General features: G+C 44.7%; 1 protein-coding gene across 1 annotated transcript; it reads right to left on the reverse strand.

The window, feature by feature from the left end:
• Nucleotides 1-2,802: 2,802 nt before the first annotated feature.
• On the reverse strand, nt 2,803-19,046 carry GTF2H1 (general transcription factor IIH subunit 1). Its single transcript, XM_075281199.1, has 15 exons — nt 18,931-19,046; nt 14,777-14,949; nt 13,188-13,380; nt 12,152-12,314; nt 11,970-12,063; nt 10,536-10,685; nt 9,728-9,807; nt 8,856-8,983; nt 8,039-8,126; nt 7,729-7,817; nt 7,368-7,485; nt 6,676-6,766; nt 6,332-6,447; nt 5,615-5,707; nt 2,803-4,165 (listed from the first exon to the last, which is right to left on the reverse strand). Exons 2-15 carry the CDS (start codon nt 14,928-14,930, stop codon nt 4,079-4,081), a joined length of 1,644 nt encoding a protein of 547 aa, XP_075137300.1. The 5' UTR covers nt 14,931-14,949; nt 18,931-19,046; the 3' UTR covers nt 2,803-4,078.
• Between the last annotated feature and the right edge of the window lie 423 nt (nt 19,047-19,469).

Here is a 19,469-nt window from a genome sequence, read left to right on the forward strand (position 1 = left end):
CATCCACCGCCTAGTGGTGATTCCAGGAAACTGCAGCACAGCTCATATTATTTGTGTAAGACCAATGTTGTACACTCCTAATAAAGTAACATCTTCCAGCACCCAGAGGCTGCCGGTATAGCTGATCTGTGCAGGAGCCGGGTGTTGGATCCCCACAGATCACATACTGATGATCTATCCAATGGCCGGGTCATCAGTATAAAAATTAAATTTTGGTACCGAAATCCCCTTTAAGGGTGCGTGTCCACATAGAGACAGCCACTTGTAACCACCAATAATCACTCAATCATTAGCGCCCCCATGTGGGCAGGGATTTGATTGCCTGTGGCTCACACTGCCATTGACTTACCAGTTGACTTCCAGCCTTATGGGTGAATTCACACGCGACAGATTTATCGCAGATCTCTCCGTATGGGGTTGGTTTGGCGGTAAGCATACGGATGTCTATAAGCCTCATTCAGATGAATGGAACAGTCACATATTTACTGCAACAAAAACTGCCATGTGTGAATTTACACTTACCCGATGCAGATTTACTATCGGCTTAGTGTGAATTTACTATTAACACCAATGTCGCAGACAGGCTACAGATGACCGTCTGCATTATGAATGAAGTTTCTGACCCAGCACCCCAGATCTGTGCTCAGGTCCATAAACCCGCAGGTCAGACCAGGACACACATCTGTCACTTCATGTAGAAAACATATGTGGTGGCCTCTAGTGGCCAGAAGGTACAGTGCAGTCATCCAGTGTTTTGTAGTGATTGGAAAGATTCTTTATATTTTATCCAGACTGGCAAATACAACGTTTAGTATTAAACTCTGTTTTCCAGGCTCATACTTAAAATACACTGTAACAAACCCTCAGTTGTGTGAACAGGACAAGGTCAGTAGGAGATGTCAAAAAAATGTGAAGAGACATTGTGGGATTTATTTTATTACATGTGATAAATTATTAAATAGTTTATATCAATTACTATGAATGTTTCTAGAGGGCGCTGTCACCATGCCAAATATAGGGAGGTGTTCAGAGAACTGGCAGTGCCGCACTGACTCTAATAGATAGTGTAAGTGTCCTATGCATTGTGTATATATAAATGCTCCAGAGCTGCACTCACTATTCTGCTGGTGCAGTCACTGTGTACATACATTACATTACTTATCCTGTACTGATCCTGAGTTACATCCTGTATTATACTCCAGAGCTGCGCTCACTATTCTGCTGGTGCAGTCACTGTGTACATACATTACATTAACTATCCTGTACTGATCCTGAGTTACCTCCTGTATTATACTCCAGAGCTGCGCTCACTATTCTGCTGGTACAGTCACTGTGTACATACATCACATTAACTATCCTGTACTGATCCTGAGTTACATCCTGTATTATACTCCAGAGCTGCGCTCACTATTCTGCTGGTGCAGTCACTGTGTACATACATTACATTACTTATCCTGTACTGATCCTGAGTTACATCCTGTATTATACTCCAGAGCTGCGCTCACTATTCTGCTGGTACAGTCACTGTGTACATACATTACTTATCCTGTACTGATCCTGAGTTACATCCTGTATTATACTCCAGAGCTGCGCTCACTATTCTGCTGGTACAGTCACTGTGTACATACATTACTTATCCTGTACTGATCCTGAGTTATATCCTGTATTATACTCCAGAGCTGCGCTCACTATTCTGCTGGTACAGTCACTGTGTACATACATTACATTAACTATCCTGTACTGATCCTGAGTTACCTCCTGTATTATACTCCAGAGCTGCGCTCACTATTCTGCTGGTGCAGTCACTGTGTACATACATTACTTATCCTGTACTGATCCTGAGTTACATCCTGTATTATACTCCAGAGCTGCGCTCACTATTCTGCTGGTACAGTCACTGTGTACATACATTACATTACTTATCCTGTACTGATCCTGAGTTATATCCTGTATTATACTCCAGAGCTGTGCTCACTATTCTGCTGGTACAGTCACTGTGTACATACATTACATTAACTATCCTGTACTGATCCTGAGTTACATCCTGTATTATACTCCAGAGCTGTGCTCACTATTCTGCTGGTGCAGTCACTGTGTACATACATTACATTAACTATCCTGTACTGATCCTGAGTTACATCCTGTATTATACTCCAGAGCTGTGCTCACTATTCTGCTGGTGCAGTCACTGTGTACATACATTACATTACTTATCCTGTATTATACTCCAGAGCTGCGCTCACTATTCTGCTGGTGCAGTCACTGTGTATATACATGACATTACTTATCTTGTACTGATCCTGAGTTACATCCTGTATTATACTCCAGAGCTGCGCTCACTATTCTGCTGGTACAGTCACTGTGTACATACATTACTTATCCTGTACTGATCCTGAGTTACATCCTATATTATACTCCAGAGCTGCGCTCACTATTCTGCTGGTACAGTCACTGCGTACATACATTACATTACTTATCCTGTATTATACTCCAGAGCTGCACTCACTATTCTGCTGGTACAGTCACTGCGTACATACATTACATTACTTATCCTGTACTGATCCTGAGTTACATCCTGTATTATACTCCAGAGCTGCACTCACTATTCTGCTGGTACAGTCACTGTGCGCATACATTACATTACTTATCCTGAGTTACATCCTGTATTATACTCCAGAGCTGAGATGTTTGTATTGTCACCCTTTAAAACAGACAATTACACCAAGGAAATTAGGATTTTTTTTTTATTTTATATATTTATAAAAAGAAAAAAAAAAAAAAAAAGAAAAATTAATGTCGGAGATCTGTGTAAATTCGGCTGCACAACAAGGAATCCATTTGCAACACTTCAAGTGACAGATCCTGGCTCAAATCAGTCCAGTGACACAACATCCGTTTCATCCACACCCACAATTAAAAAAAAAAAAAAAAAAAAGGTGTAATAATCATGTAGGTCAAATATCTGGGGTGGGGGGCGGAAACAACATGCCGAAATCTGAAGACAACTTGCGCGAAGCAAAATAAAATAATAAGTTTGACCTCCCACGTCATCGTCCCATCTGCATAGATAAAGGAGTCGCCAGAGAGAAGAGAACGACTTAGAAAACCTCTCCGGTACCGCGACGTCCGAGGATGCGCGAATTCCAACAGGACATGAAGTTATTATGGCACAGGCTTGGCGTTCAACACGGACTTTCCGATCCCGCGGTCACGTTCCTCAGTGGCCAATGATTATCAAGTCGCCGACTGCACCGTAACAGTCACTAGAGAGGGCGGAGCCTCCCCAACCTCCCGAAAATTGAGTGGAAAAAAATTCTTGAAATTTTTTTTTTTTTTTTTTTTAATTATTTTTGTCCTCTCGACCATTCTGACCAATAAGAACAGCGTCTGTAAGAATTTGCATATATAAAACGCGCAATTTATAACACCAGACCGCAACCCGGCAGGGCAAGTAAACCTCCTGTCTAGGGGAGTCCGAAATACGGAGGGGGGTGAAATCAGTTTGGTAAAGTTTTTTTTTTTTTTAAATAAATTTCAAAAAAAAAAAAAAATTCACTAAAACTACTACCAGGTACAACTGTGAACTAAAAACTATGTACGACCAAGAAACGGATCCTACACCCTGCGCCGCGGAGCGAGAAATGGGAAAAACAAAGTAGCCAGAATTGTATCGATCTGTGAATAGAATCTTCAGGAAGAAGAAAAAAAGTCACTTTTCCAGATTTCTACAGCAGCGTCTTCTGGAGAGGATCCGGAGCGCGTCATCCGGAGTGACCGCACACAACAGGATCATGTGACATCCTCTCCCCTTTTGTATTTTTTTTGGCCATTTGTGGAGATAAGTTTTGGTTCCTTTAAGATTCTGCTTTTTTTTCTGTCGTTTCTCCTGCTGCTTCAGATCAGCGCCAAGGACCGCGTGAGGCTTCTGAGCACCGCAGCACACGCCGTGCCCCTCGCACCTCCGCCAGGTGTCATGTTTTTGTATTTTTTTTTCTATATGGGTTTGCCCATCGCAATTTGCGAGTTGTGTGGGGTATTTTTTGTTTAAACTTTGTTTTAAAGTCCTGGAGAGAAAACCTCACGTCTTCTTCAACATCCGACGAGATTGCCACATCTGAAATTTGTTGTACGCCGTCTGGAGCATTTCTTCTAAGTGACTTGTGAGCTGCAGAAAAAGATTATATTCTGTATTATTGTATTCCTGTATTATACTCCAGAGCTGCGCTCACTATTCTGCTGGTGCAGTCACTGTGTACATACATTACTTATCCTGTACTGATCCTGAGTTACATCCTGTATTATACTCCAGAGCTGCACTCACTATTCTGCTGGTACAGTCACTGTGTACATACATTACATTACTTATCCTGTACTGATCCTGAGTTACATCCTGTATTATACTCCAGAGCTGCACTCACTATTCTGCTGGTACAGTCACTGTGCGCATACATTACATTACTTATCCTGTACTGATCCTGAGTTACATCCTGTATTATACTCCAGAGCTGCGCTCACTATTCTGCTGGTACAGTCACTGTGTACATACATTACATTACTTATCCTGTATTATACTCCAGAGCTGCGCTCACTATTCTGCTGGTACAGTCACTGTGTACATACATTACATTACTTATCCTGTACTGATCCTGAGTTACATCCTGTATTATACTCCAGAGCTGCACTCACTATTCTGCTGGTACAGTCACTGTGTACATACATTACATTACTTATCCTGTACTGATCCTGAGTTACATCCTGTATTATACTCCAGAGCTGCACTCACTATTCTGCTGGTACAGTCACTGTGTACATACATTACATTACTTATCCTGTACTGATCCTGAGTTACATCCTGTATTATACTCCAGAGCTGCGCTCACTATTCTGCTGGTACAGTCACTGTGTACATACATTACATTACTTATCCTGTATTATACTCCAGAGCTGCGCTCACTATTCTGCTGGTACAGTCACTGTGTACATACATTACATTACTTATCCTGTATTATACTCCAGAGCTGCGCTCACTATTCTGCTGGTACAGTCACTGTGTACATACATTACATTACTTATCCTGTACTGATCCTGAGTTACATCCTGTATTATACTCCAGAGCTGCACTCACTATTCTGCTGGTACAGTCACTGTGTACATACATTACATTACTTATCCTGTACTGATCCTGAGTTACATCCTGTATTATACTCCAGAGCTGCGCTCACTATTCTGCTGGTACAGTCACTGTGTACATACATTACATTACTTATCCTGTATTATACTCCAGAGCTGCGCTCACTATTCTGCTGGTACAGTCACTGTGTACATACATTACATTACTTATCCTGTACTGATCCTGAGTTACATCCTGTATTATACTCCAGAGCTGCACTCACTATTCTGTAGGCTTCACAGCTGACGTCTCCCAGAGTTCCCTTCTTGTTGGGAGTCTGCATGGAGTTTGCTCCACTAGAACGGTGACTACTAAATATATTTTTATTCTGCAATTTCTCTCATCTGGAGACTTCCCCGCACTCTTAACTAGAATTACACTAAGCAATGGATACGAGAGAACATTGTGGCTTTATAGCAGTTTCTGCCCCCAGACAGGACTTACATTTGTGCTAAGGTAGAGCTTCTTCACCTTCTCCTGGAATGGACACAGTTTTGTTACCTGGAATCTTTCCAAGTTACTTCTCATTTTAATAAGCTGTAAAATAAACCAGACTGTCACAAACAGAGACTGCGAGGATCACGTAAGGCTGCTGAAACCTCTGCAACTACTTAGAATACGGAATTCTGGATCTGAGATCCCAGTAACAGGGACACAGGGGGCGGCGGCTTTTACTAATTGGGATTCCCCAAGTGAATGAGCTGCAATACCAAGTACAGCCACTAGGATATGTACGGTTCTGTGCTGGGAATCAAGTGAAGAGTCCGCAGCACTCAGCCGAACAATCTACAAGTCCCCTTTAATCATGTCAGGAATCTGGAATTTAGGGTTTATTGTTAAATAGATGATGGTGGGGGTGAACAGGTGGGTCCCATACTGATCAGCTTTACGGGACTGCTTGCAGCACCGTATGTTATACAACACAGGGCCAGAAGTAGTTGTTTCGGTGCCTGGACCTTTCATACTGCTTCTGGCTCTGTACGTTGTAAAGTAAGGAAATGGGGGCCGCATGTCAACCCCCCAGCAATCATATTTATGGCCTATCCCCTAGAGTGCCTCTAACTAATATCAGCCATTGAATTAAGTGTATAGTGCAGGGCAGGAAGGGGTTACCAGACAGTAGCATGCATGTAGTATAGACCAGTACACAGGGACACTTACCTTTTCCTCTAAGAAGGGAGAATTAACAGGGAAACAGGACCAGAAGTGACGCAGCAGCTCGCCCACCGCCACGTACAAGTGCTTCAGCTCAGACTGGACGTCATTTGGCACCATCTCTACAAGGGACAGACATCCTATTGAGCATGTGCAGTGCCTACAACTACGGGGGCTATGAATACAAGCACTATGGGGCGTGCAGTAGCCAAAATACTGCATATAAATTTACCGACCCTCCATTTCCAGGATTTAAAGGGATTGTCCCACAACTGCAACGGATCAGCTATCCAGAGACTAGGAGTCTGTTCACACCTGAATATCTGATCAGGACTTAATACCGCACTTACGGTTTATGGCTTGCTGGGTCCCTCCTTGCATCAATGCGCCTCCAGGGGACAAAGCAGAAATTGTACTACTAGCAGCACTGCTGGAAAGAACCTATAGGAGAGCATATAGAAGCAATGAATGGCTATGTCCTGTCTGTATATATCCAGCATATAGCGCCCCCACCACAACACCAGACTGCTGCAGCACTCCTACTCCCAGAATGCACCATTGATGGGTCCACTACAGGCAAACTGATTATTTGTTATGCCTGATGCAGGGCCTGAGGAGGTGCAGCATGACTCGGATTCTCTCTGATGCCCTTTACATGCCGTGTCATGATCCACAATTTTCTCAAGGGTTGGGCTGGCGTGTCCCTTTAATTGTCAAAACTTTAAAAGGAGTTTTCCAGGATGATCTATCCTTAAAGGGGGTAATCACCAAGAGTCATCCCATTCATCAGTCACATGGTACAGCACCAGCTCTGTCCCATGCAATACCAAGTACAACCACTATACAATGTACGGCACTGTGCTTGAAATTCAGTGAATTCACCCAAACTCGGCGGTCTTTTCACCCAGCTCTCCTTTGGGGGTCTGGGGGGTCGGACCCCTCCAATCATATATTGATGACCTATCCTAAGTCCCAAGAAACCCCTTTAACCCTTCCCTTCATGTACAGCAGTCACACGCCCTGATCCATGGCCCGCACCCACCTGAGTTAGTCTTGGTACATAGTTTTCCATCTGGTGTTTAATACTATTGAAAGAGTTAATAATATCCTGACTGGTTGTATATTGCTGGGACTGGACCGGGGTTGGACCATGGTAATACCTGGAGAAATACGGAGAATAAGTTAGTAAACATGGCGACCCAACACAGAACTAAAGGCTTAGAAAAACATGGCTGCTTATTTTGAGAAACAGCACCACCCCCGTCCATAGGTTATGTCTGATACTGCAGACTGTGAATGTGTCTGAGTTGCAATACCACATACAACCAGTGGGGACAGGATGAGAAGAGAGCAGCCATGTTGTTCTAGTCATACTGTATGTCGGCCATGATTTCATAACTTACCTATCTGATTTCTTGAGGTTTAGTGCTATTGGTTTGATGCCGTTGCGTTCTTCTAAGTCTTCATAGTCTATGGCCTCCTGCAACTTCACCTGCAAAAAACAGTCCATGTGACCAGAGGCTTAACACGAGGCAATGCTAAATCTGTGCTGTTTATAGTACCGGTCTCCTCATATTGGCAATAGACACCCTAAGGCTCCAGGTCCAAGGTGCAACCACATCCTTTGCACCCCATCTAGTTATACTCCAACCCTTGTGAGAGCTGCCCCCTCCCCTTACAGCAGACAGCTGAGGTGCGACCCTTATGTATTACCTTTTTTACAGGGGGCTGGAAGAAATCGGAGTCACGGGAGTTGCCGTCTGTGCTACTTGTCTCGCTGTATTGGTCATTTTGTGCTTCTCTGGAAAAGGTACATAAAAAAAAAAAAGAAGTCAGTTTAGACCTGCACTGATGTCCAATACCAGTGTGTGGCGCTACATACAAGGATCGCGCTACTACTATCATATTCTGCAAATAAAACAAAACATACACTTTATGTATTATGTTCCGATTTCTACATCGGAAAATATCTACAGTCTCCAGCCACCACTAGGGGGAGCTGATACGCTTACTGAATACGGTGTCATTACTGAGGTCAATGTATAAGGAGTATGCGGAATAAAGTGTACGCAGATAGACAGAAATCTATTATTTACTGCTATGTCAATGCAGGGGATTTGGAGCTCGGTATCAGAAAATGAAGGAGTTTTCCAGGCTTATTAATTGATGAAGTCCTGAAAAAAAAACCTTTAAGAAATGAATCCATTATAGAAATATTTAGAAAAGTATCTAAATAGGAACCCCACAGACCAGGTGACTGAAGGGGCTGCGCAAGACCAAGCACAGTGCCATACATTGTATAGTGGCTGCGCTTGGTATTGCAACTCAGTGCTATTCATGTGACCGATGGACATAATACACTGGCCGCAGAGGAAGTGAAGCTGACCCAAGCGCTGCAGCTCCTCTGTGGGGTCTTGGGTGTTGCATTTACAAATCTAATATTAATGGTCTGTTCTAAGGACTGGTCAACAATATCACAGTCCCTTTGTATGTGCGGTGTATGGATTGCTATGTAGGAGATGACCCTCACTCTTTTCGGAGTCCCGCCGCCAGAACCATGGCACTGTGGTGGTTGAATCGTTTGATGATGGCAGCGTTACTATTCTCCTTCACAGATTTTGCATTGGACGTTGATGGCACAGACGAAATCCCATAACCCTGAAATAAGAAGACAGGTCATGGTTATACACAAGTACACTGCCCAGGTGGGGACAATATCGCCAGAATCCATTTATCTCACTCCCATCATAGTACCAAATCTGAATTTGGCCATACCAGCCAATGTGTAACCCATGGCAGCAGACAGACCCATCTAGAATATGGGGCAGGGGTCAGCAAACTTTGCCACTCCAGCTGTAGTGACACTAACTCCCACCATGCTCCATTCACTTCTATTGATATTCCAAGGCAGAGCAAGAATACAAAGCTGGGAGTTGTAGCTGCACAACAGTTGAAGTGCCAAGGGTTGTAGACTCCTGACAGGCGAAGATTAGACAAGGTGGGTCGCAATCCCTGCTATCAGGTAATATGGCGGAGTTACATTAAGTTGTATGATGATGTCACACATGGCCGCCATTGCTAAACTGGACGGTTCAACAACATAGAATTGATTTAACTGAATGTTAAGATGTTTCTGCCATCTAGTGGTGAAATCCTGATCTACATGCCGGTTATATAGGAAGTGACAATACGGTGACCTATCAGAGGCTACACCAGTGTCAGCGTGAACCTGCGTCTGTAAGAGATAAGCCGACGTGGGACAAAGCCGAGACATGTCACACGCAGGACAAGACGGCGACCGGAACATTATAATATATATATATATATATATATACACACACACACACACTACACAATGTATGTCAATTCTTGTGGGGCGATAGTCACTATCTATGGCCTTACCTCATCGAGACACTTGTCTTCCAGAGACATCAAGTCTAACATTGGATTTTTTACCCCTTGGGACACCAAAGATTTCAGACCTAAGAAACAGATCAATAGACAAGTTCATTATATGGAAGCAAAAGAGATACCAGAGCTGTGAGAGTCAATAATCCATCAATATCAGATTGGCAGGGTACGATTCCTGGCACCTCAGAGGACTGAAGGGGGCGAGACGTGTCCACTTAGATGTTTAACCAGTTACAGCACCACAGAGGTCATGTCTGGAACTGCAGCTAAGTCCTATTTACATGAACAAGAGCTGTAATACCAGGCATGGCCACTACCAAACGTGTAGTGCTGCAGCACTCAGGCAAGCAATGTGGCCACTTCATGACTAAGCACAGCGCCACACATACTGAGGTGGTTGTGTTTAGTACTACAAGTGGCTGCAGTACTACACTATATACAGCACAGAGCTTGATAAACTAGGAAGAGGTCAGGACGCTGTGACCCCTTTAAATACCTAATGACCCTGGGTCCATAATAAGACACGCATCTGTCTGTATCTGTCCTGGATGTATCGCGCCAATTCAAGTTACATCCATGCGTCATAGTGTTTTCACAGACCGAAAGACACTGACAAATATAAATATTTGGGCGAGAAAAGGATGAGATTTTTCGCATCCGTGGACAACAGACGGCCCTAAGCAGGGTAGGGGGCTGTCCGTGATGATCCAGAGTATGGGGAACCATATAGTGAGCCCCACGGATAGATCCTGAGTGCAGCGCTACACAATAGGTCGGTGATCTATAAAGTGACAATGACCTTTGTCGTCAAGCTTGGCGCACTCAGCAAACAAGTCTTTGGATCCAGTGTTGAGCCGGTCTCTATGGAAGTAATGAGACTGAAAGAAGCGAGTCCAGAACTCCTTTTCCGTCATATTGTGGGGGACGTTTTCGTCGTATTTCAGCTTCACTGTAAAAGAAAGGAAAATGAGGTGACCATCCTGGGAAAATCATCACAAGTGCCCCCTGCCACATGCCCCGAAACATACAGACTTATATCCAGGTTATTTTAGGGCTTTGCCCTACAAAGTCTTGTCAAGTGATTTTTTTTTTAGCGCCTCCTAGTGTCTGGCAGGGCACTTTAAGGGGTTTTCCACAACTTATATACTTAGGATAGATCATCAACATGTGATCGGTGGAGGTGAGCGCTGTAGTGGCCGTATTTGGTACTGCAGCTCAGCCGCAGTCTGGGACAAGAACCATTTACCACCATTCACTGCATCCTTTTTGATGATAATTAGCAATGGCAATTGCCATAAGGGTGGGGCCTCTATGTGTTGCTTTTAAGAACTCCCCTGTGCCCAGAATGACAGCGCCAGCCTTCCCCGATGTCACAGCACTACCCACATTGCTCTATATTTGCAACAATGCATGCACAATGATGTTGTTGCCCACAGCAGGCAATTCATGCACTAGGCCGAAAGAGTAAGGGGCATAATATGGTAAAGGCTGGCGCTGTCAATCAGGGTATAGCTAGAGATTCTAGGCAGGGCTTTGTGTAACAGGCACTAGCTTGTGGACCCACCTTAGCAGTTTGGCTTTGGGCCATTTTCTAAGTACCCTTTAAAACCCTGAATGCTGTGGGAAGACTATTGGGCCGCTACCTAAATGATCCCAGTAGAGGTGGCAGCTAGTCAAAGGTCAGAGCTGGTGCAAAGCACCAGAGATCATGATAAATATAGGTCAGGACAGGTTCACAGGTCAGAGATAAGCCTGGGTCAGACATGGAAGATCAGTAGAACTAGGTCAGGATCAAAGACAGCGTCAAAACAAACCAAGGTTGAAATGAGGAAAGACAAACAGAATACAAAGAAACACCTCATAGGAACCAGGTGGTCAAAGATTGGCTGGAGAAGGATAATTGAACACCTGCGCTGGCCCTTTAAGACACAGAGATTTTAAATGTGCCCTACAGTCACAAAGTAGAGGACGGAGGAGATAGCGGCGCAGAGTGGCAAACAGAGGAATAATGGAGCTGGTGGCTGTGATTGTCAGAAGAACCATTGGGGTCATAAGATGTATGAACACAGACCAGGAGCACTTGGGAAGAATGGGACTGCCCCCATGGCCCAGCTCGTAAGTCAGTATATTATCTGTGTAGCGTTTAGGTCCTGGGTTTGAATCCAGCCAGGTTCCCCATCTGCTGTGAGACTACATGTTCTTTAAGATGTTACAGTCCACCATGAAATCCCACCTGCAGGATATGTGCGGAATATGGACTCGATGATATCCGGGGTCAGGTTATATCTCAGACCGTTGCATCCGTCAGTTTGAGGACGAACATCAGCCTTAGGAAGAAAAAAAAAAAAAAATATGAGAAAATGATCTTATTGCTAGCCCCTTCCCTTCTGGATACAGGACATCCCACAAACCCACCAGGAAGGCAGCGGAGATCCCCACGTCCTGCTTGTTATTAGACAGGCTGTTCTCCAGGGAGTTGAGGCTCAGCCGATTGGCCCAGAACTCCTCGGCGCTGATCACCTGACTGACGACCAGGTCCTTGTAGAGCTGGAATAACACCGGGTCCTCCTTCAGCATCCTACAAGAACAGAAGACAATACCATCTGTTATCCATCTCCATGATTTCCAGGAGCCAGTGAAGTGAAACAGTAACGGCGTGTGAGGGGTTAATGAGAATATTTTGTGCCAAAAACATGAAAATTCTAAGTAAAGATCAGATTGAGTCAGGCTTATCTCAGACATAGTATGGCCAGAAGAATAGGGACGCCATGTGGGCCTGCCTTGGACAAGATAACAGTCTTACTAGGAAACTATTTTAGACGCTTGGTTATCGTCCCCGCGTCCATGTAAACATAGAGCGCTCTCTGTGTGAACACGGCCTTGATGGGTAGCTGTGGCCTGAAGCCCGCTTCATTGTCAGAAGACGTGGAATACGGTAGGATACTGATAAAAACCTTGTATAACCGCCCATGTATGTCCAGACACGTAATTATTAGAGATAAGCGAGTACTGTTCGGATCAGCCGATCCAAGCAGCACGCTCCATAGAAATGAATGGATGCACCTGGTACTTCCGCTTTGACATCGGCCGGCCGCTTAACCCCCCGCGTGCCAGCTACGTCCATTCATTTCTATGCGAGCGTGCTGTTCGGATCGGCTGATCCGAACAGTACTCGCTCATCTCTTATAAAAGTGATTATAAAAACGTTACGGCTATTCAGCCATCACATGTTCAAAATTGTGCCTGGTCATTCAGGGCTGTAACCCTCTAAGCGCGCAGCCAGTGTCCAATCTTAGACTCAGGTCACACATTGCAGTTTTTGCTTCCTATTTTTGACTCACAGCCGGGAGTGGCCTCAAAAGGAACGCAAATATAAAGGACACTCTTGGCCTTGGTTCAAAAAACTGCAGCAAAATCTTCCCACGAGTGGCCCCGGCCTTAGGATCGTCACCTGTTTTTTTCCTCCAGTTCCTTGTTTGCCTTCTTCTTGAATTTGGGGAGCAGCTGCTGCAGCAGCTCTTTCACGGCGTCCCTCTCCTTTATTGCTGTGCTTTCGTTGGAGAAATGGAAGTTTGTGGTCTCCCCCGTGTGCAGGACGAGCTGGAGCTGGACTTTCGCTTTGCCATCGGGACTGATTTTCTGACCTGGAGAGAGCAGACAAGGGTCAGTTAATACTTAAAGGTGAAGCGTGTCAAGTTTTTCAGGGAATTTGTAGCTTTAAGAGCTGGTGGTAGAGTGGAATCAAAGCCTGAGGCTGCACTACTGATTCTATTCCAGGACTAAGACACGAGCTACATCAATGTCCTCAAATATACACACACAAGTGCCAATACTGAAGCCAGGCAGGATATATATTAGCATGGACAGCGATTTGGATCCAGGGAAAATTTCCAGAGCAACCGTGGTAAAAATCTGAAAGTGGGTACATCGTTATTAAGGTGTACCTCCGATTATAAAACAGCAGAAGTGAATAGTGCAGGCGAGTATAAGAAACGGTGTAATACATCTTATTAAAGAAAAATGCTTTGTTCTGCACTTCGCAGGCTGATTTTTTCCCTACTTCCTTCACTCTCCATAGACTTCTATTGTGTCCATAACCGCAAATTGGATAAGCAATAAGAACTGTGTAGTGGGGGGCCCAGCCATCACCACCATGAGATTGGGGGTCCTTGTTCCCTGTTTAAAGGGAGTGACAGTTATGCGTGCGTGATGCTGCACCATTAAAGGGGATGTATATATATATATATATATATATATATATATATATATTACACAGTGTATATATGTATATATATATATATATATATATATATATATATATATATATATATTACACAGTATGTATATTGGAGCTGTGGTGCTCATTCAAGTGCCACAGCCCCTTCAAACAGCTAATCAGCCAGGGTGCCAGGTATCAGACCCCTGATGATCTGTTATTGATTACCTATCTTGAGGATAGGTGACAAAAAAACAGGAAAATCCATTTAAATCTCTGCCGGTCCCAAAGTCTTTGAATGGCATAGCAGCACACATATGTGACATCCATTCTAATCATATGAGGGACAAGGAACCCCCAATTCTTCTGTTCATGGTGCTCCCGGCAGTGACCCCTCAACTTAGATCAGCTTATAGGATAGCCCCTTTAAATGCTCTCAGTAGTGCAGCCTCAGGCTTTGTACTTACCTATCCAGTCCCATGCTGCTCGATCACTGTCACTCTTTGTTACTTACCTGCAGTGACGGTGTGCCATACATACACATGAGCACTGAGGACTGCGATCACTGCAGTGGTCACATGGATGGACGTGACATCATCAGTGCAGGACAAGCGAGCAGAGAGAGATGGGGACTATCAGTATAGCACAACCGGAGTGCCAGGGGATGAAATAGATCAATATTCATTTTATTGTATCTTAACTTTTATATTACTTTGGCAAATTTCTATAAAATCCTGGAACCCCCTTTATATCCGCAACATAATAAATGCGTACGTTTACGCTTTTTGCACAGTTTTGTGACACAACTACAATATGACACTCACACTTAATATCTCCATACATGTGGCTGACAGTGAACCGGTCCTTCCCCTCAGGGGCCCAGGCAATCCTTTCGGCCATCAGGTAAAGGGCCCCATCTTGTTTCTTCTGACGCACCTTCTTGACAATCAGTAACACTTCCTCGGATGACGTAGCCATGGTGGAGACGGCACGGGCGCTGCAGATATAGGGTGACAATGACAAAAGCGGTGACACTTAGAACTGACGGGGTGGATAATCTGATGAGTCACATCACAGTAAGAAGCGGAGGTAAGAGCTGCGTCAGCGGGAATACAGGGCGAGATTACACCGAAGACGGCAGGATGATGGGAGTGATGGGGCAGGAATTATTACCGATTAACTCCTTCAGTCCAGGGAAACTGGAGAAATTAAAAAGCCAACAATATTGCTGCCAATACAGACCGACCTGAGCTCATCCCCCAGCTTTCCCAAGCTCCTGAAAAACAAATCTGCCTCATTACACAGTGATCTATCTGGTTCCTCCTCATGACTTGCACTACCGCAATGTTTTACTGCTCATGGCACTGGGAAAGCTGGGTGACAATCAAGAGTTACCACCCAAAAAGTGTTAAGGTATATTCACACGTATCAGTCAATCCCATTTTTTTGTCATGCAGGTCAGGGTCGGTTCACATCTGCGCCCAATCTCCATTTTCAGGTTTCCGTCTTCTGCGGACAGTGTCCAGCCGTGAACGCCTGTGAGTGTTTTGTGCTCGCCGCGGCGAAACCAGGTTGTTTTTTTTTAACCGGACACAAAGTCCTGCATGTCCGACTTTGTGTCCGGTTAAAAAGAAAAACAGTTTTGCCGCGGAGACCAGAAGACGCTCACGGCCGGACACTTTCCAAACCCATTCATTTGAATGGGTTTGAATAATGACTGCAGGTTTCCATCTCCTGTCCAGTTTCGGGCAGGAAACGGAAACCTGCAAAACGAAGACCGGGGCGCAGAGGTGAACACGGCCTTAGCAGGGATTTGCATGCAGTGAATTCACTCTTAAAGGGGTCTACCCTTTAACATTAATCTCCTATCCATGGATTAATAGGATATTTCAAAATTTACATATTGATCTTTAGGATAGGTCATCAATATCTGATCTGGAAGGGGGAGGAGCAAATACCTGGAACCACCACAGATCAGCCACTTGGGTAAGCGCCACTTCATGAGAGATCATGTTCATCAGTTACATGCTCTGTCTATAGCTCAGTCCCTTTCAAGTAAATGAGGCTGAGCTGAGATACCAAGCATATTCACTATATAACATATGGCTCTGTCCTTGGTAAAGAGGTTGAATGCTACGGCCTCTTCACATAGATGATTTGTGGGGGTCCCCGGGTGTCAGAGCCCCGCCGATCAGATACTGATGACCTATACTAAAGAGTCACAGCTCCATCCAATTTGTTCATGAATGAAGGATCTAGATCTAGTTTCCCCTTTGTCAGACCCGTGACAATGTAACATTTAGAACTGTCAATTTCTGGGATATTTACCAAAATGACCAACGTAAAAGCGGTGAATAAACGCAGCAGCTTCCATATAAAGTGCATCACAGCACATCAGCAGCCGGTCTGCAGGGCCATTACTTATACACAAGGAAATTTCTGATCACGGCTTCCCATTGCCTGGCTGGGTTTCAGCTCTGATCATAAAAGCCATGCAATAAATGAATCACATGATGAGGAGGAGTCCAGTATCCAAGTCTATAGGAAGCAACTGCTGAGTAGTGACAACCCCCAGCAGGCCCTGACAGCAGCTGTTACTAAACTACAACTCCCAGCATGCCCTAATAGAATTGCTGGAGGGCCACAGGTAAGAGAGTCCTGCCTAATACCTACCAGTGCCAGTATAATCACTGTGTAATGAAATGTTCTATATCTCTGCTTATAGCCAGAGGCTTAAAAAGGTTGTCCAATCCCAAAGCCCGCACAGATCAGCTGTTGTAGCAGCATCCGGGTGCCGGAGGCTACTAACAGGCAGTGAGCGTGTGCAGAACTGCTCCTATTGAAGTAATAGGAGTGTCGCTATGCAGTGGACAGGGATGGGATAGCTGGTACACGCTCCGAATCCACTACATCTTCCGCAACAGCTGATCTGGGTAGGGTCCAGGTGACATCCTATCCTGTGGACAAGTCATCAGCATGAAAAATTAATTTGGGGCCAGAAAAGACATTTAAAACCCATTACAATTCTACAGGCAGAGACTGGGTTACAATTGTATCCAATCTAAACATTCCAACTCCAAACTGATACATTGTTGCAAGCTGTTCACATCCATCCATTGGAGACTATGTCGCAGTGTCCACCTCAAAACTGACAAACACACAACGGACCCAGGTTGGGTGTTTGTCAACGGGGTCCACGCGTTACTGCAAAAACCTTAGTGGTTCACCTCTCCGTTATTTAGGTCCTACAGACCCAAACAACAGAGAGGTGATGCTAGTGTGAACCTGGTATAAGTTTACACAGTGGATTTGGAGGTAGAAACTGACATGGACATCTTCCCATCACCTACAGAAAGATTTCCTTCTATTCAATACAGCAGAAGATTAGCTCAGGCAGGATCCCTGTAAAGATCGGGCAGGACACGTGTGTCTTTCTGCTAGTGGAAAATAACGCATCTGCATCCCACTGAAACGAACGCGAGGAGGATTTCTGCGACAGATTTGTCATAATTCAGCTGTGTGAACTTACCCTAAGGGTAAGTTTAGCTCACAAGTGTTTGCCTAGACTGTAACAATCCCTTCTCTGTATTAGTAAAGAACGTAAGTAAACAACATCCTGCTCACCAACAGCAACCAGGATCCGAAAATGGTGATGAACTGAAACAATGTATTATTAACACAGAGGTCCATCGGCTGCTAATGTCTGAGGTGAAGCTGTGTCTATGGATGTGCATGTGGAAGACTGCAAGTGCAAGGACTATGAACTGTGACATATGTTACAAGCATCAATCTTAGGTACTGGCGGGATAGTGACTGCACTGTCTAACCTTAGGGAGCCCTTATTCATTTCTTATCCAACTGTACCAGTTTGTAAAGACCAGTGTACTCGGACACATAAGGTATAGAGGATGCAGGACATATTACAGCATCAGGACCTGGTGCTGTCCCTGTGTATAGAGCGCAGGGTATTAGGATATATAAGGTAGGACAGCCTCAGGACACAGCAGTATCAGGACCTGGTGCTGTCCCTGTGTATAGAGGGCAGTGTATTAGAATATATAAGGTATGGGGGACTATGACTACACTACAGTATCAGCACCTGGTGCTGTCCCTGTGTATAGAGCCCAGTGCATTACAATATATAAGGTATGGAGGACTCTGACTATACTATAGTATCAGGACCTGGTGCTGTCCCATAAGGTAGGACAGACTCAGGACATACTACAATATCAGGACCTGGTGCTGTCCCTGTGTATTGACACAGTGTATTAGAATATATAAGGTAGGACAGGCTCAGGACACACAGCAGTATCAGGGCCTGGTGCTGTCCCTGTGTGTAGAGGGCAGTGTATTAGAATATATAAGGTATGGGGGACACTGACTACACTACAGTATCAGGACCTGGTGCTGTCCCTGTGTATAGAGCCCAGTGTATAAGAATATATAAGGTAGGACAGACTCAGGACATACTACAGTATCAGGACCTGGTGCTGTCCCTGTGTATAGAGCGCCAGTGTATTAGAATATATAAGGTAGGACAGCCTCAGGACACACAGCAGTATCAGGACCTGGTGCTGTCCCTGTGTATAGAGTCCAGTGCATTAGAATATATAAGGTATGGGGGACTCTGACTACACTACAGTATCAGGACCTGGGGCTGTCCCTATGTGTAGAGGGCAGTGTATTAGAATATATAAGGTATGAACGACACTGACTACGAATCAGTATAAGGACCTGTATTAGGGTCAGTTTATTATAAGGTAGTGGTCTGCAAAGTGTAAAGGCCGTGCTATTACAATACTTAGGGTAAGAGGGTCTTCTGAGGAGTTTGCACTGTAATGGTACTGTAAGGTGCTGTCACTGTGTATAGAGGTCTGTGTATTAGCATATATAAGGTAGGGGTCACTATGGATACACATATACACGGTGGCCCTGTAGGTGTGTACACGGCAGGTAGGTGACGTATGCAGACACATACCGCTCCGGTTAGGCGCACACAGGCAGCAGCTCCATGCTCCCAGGCGGCTCCGCTCGCCGCTTCCACTTCCCTTCCTTTCCTTTAGCACTAGCTACGGATCTTCGCGAAGTCCAAACTATCCCCTGCGTGCGGCAGCTCACACTCGAACGCTCATTGGATCGCTAGAGTCACATGTCCCCCTGTGAGAGCCACAGGCAGGTTATGGAAGACCATTGGTCTGCAGGATACGGAGCTTAGAATTAGGTGTTCCGGGTCACGTGGGGGTCTGCAACATTCGCCAATCCGACGCACGCCTGCTCACCACGTGATCAGGGAAGGGTTGGACTATGTGCGCTGCATTTATGACGCTTTCAAGAAGCCAGAAACCAACAAAATGGCGGCTAAAGCTTCCATGTAGATTATATCTTAGTCGTTACGTCACAGTATAGCTCATTATGTAGTTATTAGGAACTTTCATTTCTTTAGTTGACTTTTTCCCACAAAATTAATAAAATATTTAATCAACATGCAAGTTTTGACTAATATATGTGTAATTTCCA

The sequence above is a fragment of the Leptodactylus fuscus genome, chromosome 7 (assembly GCF_031893055.1).
Source record: "Leptodactylus fuscus isolate aLepFus1 chromosome 7, aLepFus1.hap2, whole genome shotgun sequence".
Lineage (NCBI taxonomy): Eukaryota > Metazoa > Chordata > Amphibia > Anura > Leptodactylidae > Leptodactylus > Leptodactylus fuscus.

Excerpts from the sequence above, each read along its gene's own strand:
- GTF2H1 (XM_075281199.1), bottom strand. The coding sequence starts at position 14,930 with ATGGCTACGTCATCCGAGGAAGTGTTACTGATTGTCAAGAAGGTGCGT. Across the intron at positions 12,315-13,187 it reads GAACTGGAGGAAAAAAACAG|GATGCTGAAGGAGGACCCGG; the intron begins GTGACGATCCTA and ends CTGTTCTTGTAG. Across the intron at positions 6,448-6,675 it reads GACCCAGCAAGCCATAAACC|AGATGGTGCCAAATGACGTC; the intron begins GTAAGTGCGGTA and ends TGTCCCTTGTAG.